The sequence below is a fragment of the Dendropsophus ebraccatus genome, chromosome 14 (assembly GCF_027789765.1).
Source record: "Dendropsophus ebraccatus isolate aDenEbr1 chromosome 14, aDenEbr1.pat, whole genome shotgun sequence".
Classification (NCBI taxonomy): Eukaryota; Metazoa; Chordata; class Amphibia; order Anura; family Hylidae; genus Dendropsophus; species Dendropsophus ebraccatus.
Genome location: NC_091467.1, coordinates 47,559,970 through 47,571,252, shown reverse-complemented (window position 1 = coordinate 47,571,252; position 11,283 = coordinate 47,559,970). Strand labels below are relative to the sequence as shown.

General features: G+C 45.8%; 1 protein-coding gene across 1 annotated transcript; it reads left to right on the top strand.

Annotated features, from left to right (window-relative positions):
• The first annotated feature begins 3,038 nt into the window (after positions 1–3,038).
• LOC138772718 (proline-rich protein 29-like) lies at positions 3,039–9,757 on the top strand. The gene is made up of 6 exons (XM_069953321.1): positions 3,039–3,200; positions 5,025–5,115; positions 5,430–5,551; positions 7,835–8,034; positions 9,558–9,628; positions 9,705–9,757. Exons 1-6 carry the CDS (start codon positions 3,132–3,134, stop codon positions 9,734–9,736), a joined length of 585 nt encoding a protein of 194 aa, XP_069809422.1. The 5' UTR covers positions 3,039–3,131; the 3' UTR covers positions 9,737–9,757.
• Positions 9,758–11,283: the final 1,526 nt, after the last annotated feature.

The following is an 11,283-nucleotide window of genomic DNA, read 5'->3' as shown; positions in this document are numbered from 1 at the left end:
AGTTGTGCTCTATAGAGCTCCATTAGAAGTCTGACTGATCACCTGACACAGCCGGGAGAGGTCTATCTCCTGATCGGTACTGACCTGAACACCCAGACCCGGACCAATCAAATCTTTTACAGGCCTGAGGCCTCTATGACATGTCAAAAGTTTTGTGAAGTGACAGTGACACTTTAAAGAGACTCTGTCAGTAGGTTTTTGCTGTCCTATCTCAGGCAGGGTCCTATTTACCACTAGGAACCTGTGGTCCGGTGCCTAGGGGGGCAGCACCAGGGAGTGGGGGAAAGGAAATAACTTTTTTTTTTAGTCTCCCACCTCCCGTTAAGACTTGCCAGTCTGGTGTCTTTTCAAGGTGTGGAGGGAGGGGTGGGGAGGTATGGTGGTGTTGGTCAGGTCTGGTGTGGTGGTGTTATCCAGTCACATTATGGCAGTATTGGTCAGGTCTGGTGTGGAGGTGTTATCCAGTCACATTATGGCAGTATTGGTCAGGTCTGGTATGGCGGTGTTATCCAGTCACTTATGGCGGTATTGGTCAGGTCTGGTATGGTGGTGTTATCCAGTCACAGTATGGCAGTATTGGTCAGGTCTGGTATGGCAGTGTTATCCAGTCACAGTGTGGCGGTATTGGTCAGGTCTGGTGTGGCGGTGTTACCCAGTCACAGTATGGCGGTATTGGTCAGGTCTGGTATGGAGGTGTTATCCAGTCACATTATGGCAGTATTGAGCAGGTCTGGTGTGGCGGTGTTATCCAGTCACAGTATGGCGGTATTGGTCAGGTCTGGTATGGCGGTGTTATCCAGTCACATTATGGCGGTATTGGTCAGGTCTGGTGTGGCGGTGTTATCCAGTCACAGTATGGCAGTATTGGTCAGGTCTGGTATGGCAGTGTTATCCAGTCACAGTGTGGCGGTATTGGTCAGGTCTGGTGTGGCAGTGTTACCCAGTCACAGTATGGCGGTATTGGTCAGGTCTGGTATGGAGGTGTTATCCAGTCACATTATGGCAGTATTGGTCAGGTCTGGTATGGCGGTGATATCCAGTCACATTATGGCAGTATTGGTCAGGTCTGGTATGGCGGTGATATCCAGTCACATTATGGCAGTATTGGTCAGGTCTGGTGTGGCAGTGGTAAATGTGACACCTGGAACTATTACCTACCAATCTACCAATCTTGTGGTAAGAATTCAGACAATATGCAGACGGCTTTAATCATTGATTCAATGTGGAAATTTGTTTATGTTTTAAGCCGTAAAAAAGCATAAAAAACTTGATTAAGGGTACAAACACACTGGGCGTATCCGCAGCGGATTTCTTGTTGCAAATTCGCAACGAGGCCCGCTGCAGATCTGTGCCCTGTACACTCTATGGGCAGACAAACTCGCAGCAGGATGGACATCCCACTGCGAGTATGTTAGCAGCCCGCCCCGTTAATCCCCTGCCACCGGAGCGTATACATCACCTGGTCTCCGCTCCGGCTTGCTTCGGGGGTTCCCGGCAGGTCCCGCTCGGCCAATCAGTGCGCTGCCCCGCTGCAGCGCACTGATTGGCTGAGCGAATGTGAAGACGTCGGGAGCCCTGAAGCAAGCTGGAGCAAGGAGCAGGTGATGTATACGCTCCGGTGGCAGGGGATTAACGAGGCGGGCTGCTAACATACTCGCAGTGGGATGTCCATCCTGCTGCGAGTTTGTCTGCCCATAGAGTGTACAGGGCACAGATCTGCAGCGGGCCTCGTTGCGAATTTGCAACAAGAAATCCGCTGCGGATACGCCCAGTGTGTTTGTACCCTTAGACAATATATCTCCATGTAGAGAAATGCATGTGGCCCAATATGGGGCATCTTCAGGTTTAGTGCCTAGGGCAACAGCAGCTGTTAATACAGCCCTGGTGTGTAGCTGTGCTGTATATAGTGTAGTTATGTGTACAGTGGCTTTCTGTGTAGTGGAGCTGTGTGTACAGTGGATCTCTGTAGTGTAGGTAGTGTAGCTGTGTGTGCGCAGTGGATCTCTGTAGTGTAGGTAGTGTAGCTGTGTGTGCACAGTGGATCTCTGTAGTGTAGGTAGTGTAGCTGTCTGCACAGTGCATCTATGTGTAGTGTAGTTATGCTGTGTATAGTGTAGCTGTGTGTGCAGTGGATCTCTCTGTAGTATAGCTGTGCTGTGTATAGTGTAGCTGTGTGTACAGTGGATCTCTCTGTAGTGTAGCTAGTGTAGCTGTGTGTGCGCAGTGGATCTCTGTAGTGTAGGTAGTGTAGCTGTCTGCACAGTGCATCTATGTGTAGTGTAGCTATGCTGTGTATAGTGTAGCTTTGTGTGCAGTGGATCTCTCTAGTATAGCTGTGCTGTGTATAGTGTAGCTGTGTGTACAGTGGATCCCTGTGTAGTGTAGGTAGTGTAGCTGTGTGTACAGTGGATCTCTGTGTAGTGTAGTAAGTAGTGTAGCTGTGCTGTGCATAGTGTAGCTGTGTGTACAGTGGATCTCTCTGTAGTATAGCTGTGCTGTGTATAGTGTAGCTGTGTGTGCAGTGGATCTCTCTGTAGTATAGCTGTGCTGTGTATAGTGTAGCTGTGTGTACAGTGGATCTCTGTGTAGTTTAGTAGGTAGTGTAGCTGTGCTGTGTATAGTGTAGCTGTGTGTGCAGTGGATCTCTCTGTAGTGTAGCTATGCTGTGTATAGTGTAGCTGTGTGTACAGTGGATCTCTCTGTAGTGTAGCTATGCTGTGTATAGTGTAGCTGTGTGTACAGTGGATCTCTCTGTAGTGTAGCTGTGCTGTGTATAGTGTAGCTGTGTGTGCAGTGGATCTCTGTGTAGTGTAGTAGGTAGTGTAGCTGTGCTGTGTATAGTGTAGCTGTGTGTACAGTTGATCTCTCTGTAGTGTAGCTGTGTGTGTGTGTGCAGTGGATCCCTGTGTAGTGTAGGTAGTGTAGCTGTGTGTGTGCAGTGGATCCCTGTGTAGTGTAGGTAGTGTAGCTGTGTGTATGCAGTGGCTGTATACAGGGCTGGCTGTATTTGTGTACACTCGTCTCCCTAGTAACCACCTGCAGCATCTCAGCCTCACCCAGTCCTCCCAGTGCTTCACACTTGCTGCCCAGCACCGTCTCTCTGGACTCAGTGGGTCGCCCCTGTGGTCACAATGTTCCAGCCATATCCTGCGGACTCTCCATACTATACCAGCTCTGGAATACAGATCATCCCTTCTGCAGTAAGTCCTCTAATCAGTATAAAATGGGATTTTTGTTGTTGTTGTTGGTTTAGTGACTCATTTATGTATTATACATTTATTTATTTATCTATCATACACCATTTATATTACTAAAATTTATATTTTGCAAAAGGGCATTTGGCCCCTGAGACCCCAGGATCTGGATGCAGCTGCTATATGTACAGCCACAGGCATATAGGGGTAGCTGCTAAAATGGGGCAGCCTCACTAGATTGAGGTAGTCCCTGTCCCTTTCTTGTGAATGGTTTGTACCTGCTCAGGTTCCTATCTTTGCATTGGGTCATGGTGCCATTCTCTACTGTCTTAAAGGGGCACCACAAGGGGGCACTGTTTTGATCTTTTGCTACTCATGTCCTAGTAGTCCCCTACCTCATTGGGCAGTTGGTCATGCTTTGCACTACCATTGCTTGAGCATTGCTGGTGCCCTAGCTGTAACAGCACCAGGCTCTTACCTGCTTCTCCTTACCCCAGATGTCGTCACGTCCTGACTGCAATTCTCACTATGGCCCATGTGAGGCTGATTACCTGCAAACTGATCTTTAGCAGTTGTTAATGGCAAGGACAATGTGAATTTCTTAATCCATGCTCCCCAGCATATCCTGCAACAGTGAGAAATAGCAGACAGAAACCACTGCCTAGGTCTGTAAGGGCCCTGTATTAAAGGGATTGTCCAGCAAAACTATTTTGCTGTCAAATCAACTGGTTTCAGAAAGTTATATAGATTTGTTATTTACTTCTATTTAAAAATCTCAAGTATTCCCATACTTATCAGCTGCTGTATGTCCTGTGGGAAATGTTGTTTTATTTTTAATTTGACACAGTGCTCTCTGCTGCCACCTCTGGCCGAGGCAGGAACTGTCCAGGAGAGGTTTTCTATGGGGATTTACTACTGCTCTGGACAGTTCCTCTCTGAGACAGAGGTGGCAGCAAAGAGCACTGTGTCAGACTGAAAATAAAACACTTTCTGCATGACATACAGCAGCTGATAAGTATGGGAAGACTTGAGATTTCTAAATAGAAGTAAATTACAAATCTATATAACTTTCTGAAACCAATTGATTTGAAAGAAAATGATTTTTTCTGGGCAACTACTTTGCCATAACCTTGGGTTCTGCCTAATCTCAGATCCCAGAGTAGTAAGTCAGTTTTCTGAGATGGTATCCCACAATTAATTTCATTTAGTGACTTATTACCTCAGAGTTCTGGGATAGGTGTCACTGCACTGAGGTACTATGGGGGGCATTTATGAAGTCCCAGTTCATGTTATTGTACTATCACAAAAAATATACAATAGAGACATGATCATATATGGCCTGAAAATATTTGTAATTTACTTGTATTAAAAAATATCAACTCTTCCAGTACTTATCAGCTGATGTATGTCCTGCAGAAAGTGGTGTATTCTTTTTAGTCTAACACAGTGCTCTCTGCTGACACCTCTGTCAATGTCAGTAACTGTCCAGAGCAGTAGCAAATCCCCATATAAAACCTCTCCTGATCGCTAGACTGGAAATAATACAGTACCACTTCCTTCAGGTCATACAGCAGCTGACAAGTACTGGAAGACTGGACATTTTTTAATAGAAGTAAATTACAAATCTCTGGCACTTTCTGACACCAGCTGAATTGAAGGAAATACGTTTTTGGTGAACTACCCCTTTAAATGACTTTGCTCTGACTTAATATCTCACCTTTTTATTTCTTTCTATAAGCTTGCCCCAAGGCCTTTCCGTAGGTATCACCAATATAATGAATGCACACCATGATGAATACTATAAGTAAGAGTTTTGCTTCTATCCCTCAGGTTCCTCATCAGCCGACTATCATCCAACAGCTTCCAACAGATTTCACACCTCCTCTGTCTCATCCGATCCGATATGGTCGTGCTAAAGAAGGTGAGAGGGGAACTAAATAGAAGATTGTCCTATACATCTTTTTTGGTTCTCTCCTTCCTACTATTATAACCCTTGTTCACCTGCCTCATTCAGAAGCCTTGTGAAGGTCAGGGCTGCTCTCTACCTTGTGTTTCCACCCCTGAGGAGTCATAAAGAGGTGGAGCTTTGTCCAGGTACACGCCCCTGAGGAAGATGAACAAGAGCAGCTAGAGCTGGTCATCCTTCTTTACCCACCCTATAGGTGGCCGTAACATTTCTATGGGACATTCCCGTCCCTGTTTTTTTCTTAAGACTTCTGTATCTTCTACTTGCAGATTTGATAGAGCTGATGATGATCCAGAATGCCCAGATGCATCAGGTTATAATGAACAACATGACAATGTCGGCTCTCTCCAGCTTTGGATATGGTTCCACGCCACCACCACCACCACCTGTGGTATGTACTATTTACAGCAGATGATGTATTGCTGCATTACCAGACAGACTTTTCTGTTAGGAATGTAGGAAAGTTGGGTTGTGACTGAGAAAGGTGTAATGGTGGCCATATTGATTGTTGCCCAACTTTGCAAGTAACAATCAGATTCCACCTTTCATTTTCCAAAGAGTCTGTGAGGAAAGAAAACTGGAATCTGATTGGTTGCTAGGGGCAACTGAGCCAGTTTCACTTTACACCATGTTTGATAAATCTCCTCCTATATTCCTACATACACCTTTATGTTATTTTGTAGTGCACTGTTCTCATGGTGGAGACGTCTTGTCCCCCACAGAGATTGAACCTTTTTTTCTCCCCTCAGAGGCAGTGCCCCCTTGTCTTCTGAGGCGGTTTTGCCTGGAACATCTTCTCACCATATTGTTTTGTACAGGATATTTATATAGTTATATAAGTGAATCCTATCTCCCCTTAAACGTCTCTTCTCAAGACAAAATAAATTAAATTCTATTAAAAGAGACAGCACATTTTGCTGATTGGGCTCCCAGAACAGATCTTGCAGCCGGGTGTCCTATGGTGTCGGGGGTTCTGGGCTCCGTAGGCTTCATGTCAGGTAAAATGCTTTTTAATCCTGTGGGCTAAGCAGGGGAAGAGCTGTGAACTAGTCATCTGGGCTGTGACTGGTCATGGTCTCTGTCCTGTTAGTGCACTCTGCAGGATGATTGACAGGCAAGGAGGCCCGTTAGCACTGACAGGACAGAGAGCCGTGACTAGTCTCACCCTCGCAAGGGGACAGGTTCCCTTTAACCCCTTAACGACTGCGGGCCTATAATTACGCCCTGCGGTTGCCTTGGGAAGTTCAGAGCGGGGCCGCGCGGTGACCCTGCTCTGAACCGCCGTGGTCCCAGGTGCGGCATGTAGACCGCGGCTATTAGCGGGCACGGTCCGATCGCCGTGCCCGCTAATAAAGTTTCAGATGCAGCTGTCAAAGTTGACAGCTGCTTCTGAAAACTTACTGCAGCCTCATCCCTGGTGTCTAGTGGGGTGGATAGCCCCCCGCGACATGGTCACGGAGGGGAGATCCTTGCCTCCTTACCCAGCCGGGGTCCCGCCTCTTTCACTGAGTGGCTGAGAGGACCTGAGATGTCACGTCTCGGGCCCGCGTCAGAGACCAGGAAGCGGCTGGGAACCAGGCACCGGAGTGCCGCAATACGGGACCCACCTCTGGAACCGGGGAGGTGAGTGGACGTCTTTTCCCTTGGCAACCTCGTCCTGGGTCCCAGTGCAAAAGTGCCCCCACGCTGGACTACCCCTTTAAGCTCAAGGAGGAAAAAAAAGTGCAAAAATGCAAATTGTCTCTGTCCTTAAGGGGTTAATCTTTAATCAGCCTGATACACAGTGATAATTCTGGCATATTTGCTGTCAGGGCATGGCTTTGAGATTGAGGGCATTATTTAAAGAAACAGTTCACAAAAAAGTTTTTATCTGCCCCCCAACCCGCTGCGGCGCATATACTCACCACGACGGCACGGCTTTGTTCTAGTCCTGTGGCGCCATTCAAATCTGGCGCTCACTCACGTGACCCGCTCCCGTGACCCCTCTTCTGTCTCCTGTGATTTAAGGCTGGAAGTCACGCATTCCCATAGAGAATGCATTGGAAAGCGCGACTTCCGGCCTTCACTCACAGGAGACAGAAGAGGGGTCACAGGAGCGGGTCATTTACGATTTACATTAAGCCCTGCCCCCTTTTCCTAGGCGCACGCCTCTTAGTGAATCTGGCCGGACGGGTGCACGAAATCTTCCAGCAGGTGTAGATTTGCGTCATGCTTTACACCTGCGAGCAGGCGTAAATCATGATAAATGAGGCGTGGGAGGAGGCCACACCTCCTCCCCGCCTTATCACACACCCCCAAGCTTCGCCAGCCCGCCCGAGCCAGGCGTACGGGAGAAGGAGTGAATCTGCACCTTCTCCCTGGTGTATGCCTCTGGTGTACCTTTCATAAATGTCCCCCTTTGTAAATTGCTACTTTAAGATGTGACACTGTGCATCAAATATGCACCAGGAATCTAGCACAAGGTTCAGGCTTGGTTTAAAGGGAACCTGTCACCCTGCACAATGAGTCTGATGGCCATAGGAGATCACTCGAGCAACACAGCCTTTCGTTCACCTGAACAGCAGGGATGTCAGGAGTTAGATCCCACAAAAATCAGATATTGATCTTGAGGATCAGTTTAATGTAAAAAAAATGAAGCCACAACCAGGCATTTATTCTCTTCTCTTTTCTATAGCCAAGCATAATGCCAGTACAAATAGAAGATGATGAACCAATGGTCTACCACCATCATTATGAGTCGTACCCAGCCAGCTATCCGACATACCCAACATACCCCACTCTGCCTCCTATGGCCCCTGTGCCTCACCGTGAACCAACCGTCAGACACATCGGCCAAGACACACTGCCGATCACACCTGCACGCCACGTGGACCTGTGAGATGATAGTTTGTAAATAATGATTGAAATAAAGGCCTGTCCATTGTCACTCACATGTGAATATTATCTTTCATGATGAAAGGGAATGTGATTGAGTCTGAAACTCTTTGTTATGCTTAAGGCATAAGTAAAGTTTTTATTTTAACGTTTCCTGGCTTATATAATTAGTGCCTAATTGATTATATGGATGCAGCAATTTTGTCAAAATCGATAGTCTGTACATTTCCATATGATCAGCATCATTGTTTATGACAAGACAAATGCCTGCATGACACCGATGACATGATGAAGCCTGGTAATGCTGATGACATGATGAAGCCTGGTAATGCCGATGACATGATGGAGCCTGGTAATGCTGATGGCATGACGAAGCCTGGTAATGCCGATGACATGATGGAGCCTGGTAATGCTGATGGCATGACGAAGCCTGGTAATGCCGATGACATGATGAAGCCTGGTAATGCAGATGACATGATGAAGCCTGGTAATGCTCACCACATGATGAAGCCTGGTAATGCCGATGACATGATGGAGCCTGGTAATGCTGATGACATGACGAAGCCTGGTAATGCTGATGACATGATGGAGCCTGGTAATGCAGATGACATGATGAAGCCAGGTAGTGCTGAGGACATGATGAAGCCTGCTAATGCTGAGGACATGATGAAGCCTGGTAATGCTGATGACATGACGAAGCCTGGTAATGCTGAGGACATGATGAAGCCTGGTAATGCAGATCACATGATGAAGCCTGGTAATGCTGATGACACGATGAAGCCTACTAATGCTGAGGACATGATGAAGCCTGCTAATGCTGAGGACATTATAAAGCCTGTTAATGCTGAGGACATGATGAAGCCTGCTAATGCTGAGAACATGATGAATTCTGGTAATGCTGAGGACATGATAAAGCTTGGTAATGCTGAGGACATGATGAAGCCTGCTAATGCTGATGACATGATGAAGCCTGCTAATGCTGAGAACATGATGAATTCTGGTAATGCTGGGGACATGATAAAGCTTGGTAATGCTGAGGACATGATAAAGCTTGGTAATGCTGAGGACATGATGAAGCCTGCTAATGCTGAGGACATGCTGAAGTCTGGTAATGCTGATCACATGCTTAAGCCTGATTGATCACATGTCAAAGCCAATACAGGCAATTTTGACAAATTTGTAGAGCCTGCATAATCAGTTGGGCTCCAATTGTGTAAACAAATAAATGCAATAAAACTGTGAACGTGTGACCGCAGCCTTACACTGCAGCTATGCTTATTGAGTTTGATATAGTATTGAAACAGATTGTGCATTATGAATGTTATCCTTTTAATTATATAGAAGGTATATGGATTTGTATACAGTGATCTTAAAAGGATTGTTGACCCCTGTCCATATTCTCTATTAGGGCATATGGACTTCACAAAATAGGTTTCTTGCAGCAGCTCTGACTCTGGCAGACAAAATCCACGGCCAACCATTCATTAAATAGACAACATCTTTACATTTGCCTGTTTTTACAGACCGGCAGTGCCACCACCACCACCGCTGAGTGCCACCGGCACGGTAGGAGCAGACATCCCTCCAGCTTCAGGTAAATTAGGTCAGTAATCAGATTAAGAGAAACAGGGCATTCACCTATCTGATACATCTCCTTCTTGTTCTTTCAGAATATTATGACCTGACCGAAGCAAGAATGTGATGCATCCGGACGAAAGCTTCTCTCGATATATATATATATATATATATATATATATATATATATATATATATATATATATATATATATATATATATTATGTCTATATTGAGATCCTGTATATAAAGCCTTTACAAATTATATTTTTGTACGATGAAAATCCATCTTATGTGATATTTTACATACAGTATATAGTAGTGAATTTTTTTTGAACCTGGAATTTGATCATCCCTTAAGTTTTATCATCCATCACTTGTTTCCAGTGTAGAACTACATAGTAATGTGAACCTTCACAAGAGCAGAAGACTGTGCTGAGAACCAATTACGAGGCGTCATCAGATAGTATTAGATGCCATGTTGCTAAAGTCACAACCACGTTTTATGTTTGTTAGTAAAGGGCTCATGCACACTGATTTGGCCTCATAGATGTATGAAGCTGAGACATAAATCAGTCCTCCGCACTAATCCTCACTGTCACTGTTTGCATTCTCTATGGAGGCAGAATTGTTGTGTTTTCTCTTCATCAGAAATCTATATAACCATGTATGAGAATTGCGCAATCCAGGTCGAATTACTGAGCATGTTGTACTGATCACCATTCAAGTACCTTAAGGCAACAAGTACAGGCGTGTAATATTTAAGCAATGTGTTTACCTGGTCATGTTTCTGTATACTGCTGTACGGTATACTGTAATAAAGTGAACACTGCTACAGCTCACCATGATGCAGATGAAATTTGAGAGGACGCATTATATGTACTTGGGTTCATCCATTTATTATAAGATAGCGTAAGCATAATACAGATCCCAGTGTACACTTATGTGGGGGTAATAAGGGTGAAAAGGAGAGGAGACTCCCTGTCTCCAGGTCTTGCAATTGAAGGAAAAGGTAAGGCCTGCCGTGGCCTCGGCAGAGTGTACCAAGCAGAGCTTACAGGCACACATGCATACAGGCCGTTGAACAACTGGAGAGTTTTACTAGAGAATGATAATAACAGTTCTTCCCACAAAAGAGGCACAGTGCTAGGATGGTTGCAAACAACTTTTTAACACGACATGTTAGGATGCGGTCCTATTAACGCAGCAGTGGAGAACCTTCAGTCCAAAACTTTGGCTGTCCAGGCATGATGGGAATTGTAATTTTGCAACAGCTGGAGGGCCAAAGGATCCCTATGCCCACTTTAAAACATGAATATGCAAAAGAGCCTGTGGAGCCTCACTGAACAGTCTCGAAACACAGGACTAGCCAGATATCCCTCCGGGGAAGGACCCAGCCAAGGGGGCAATGTACCTAGGATTTCACTGCATTGAGCGCTTTCACTAGCAGCTGGCGGTGTTGTCGTTTGGCTGGTCTCCCTGAGATCAGCGATCTGTTTCTCTTATGGCTCTACTCAGGGGCGGATTAACTTTACCATAGGCCCCAGGCTGTCCATCAAGCCTGGGCCCCCCCACACCACTGTAACTATGGCAGCACTAGCCTGGCGTTCATAGTACAGGATAGATAATGTCATGATGTCCTGATTTGTGCAAAATTACCATAAAAAAACAGTG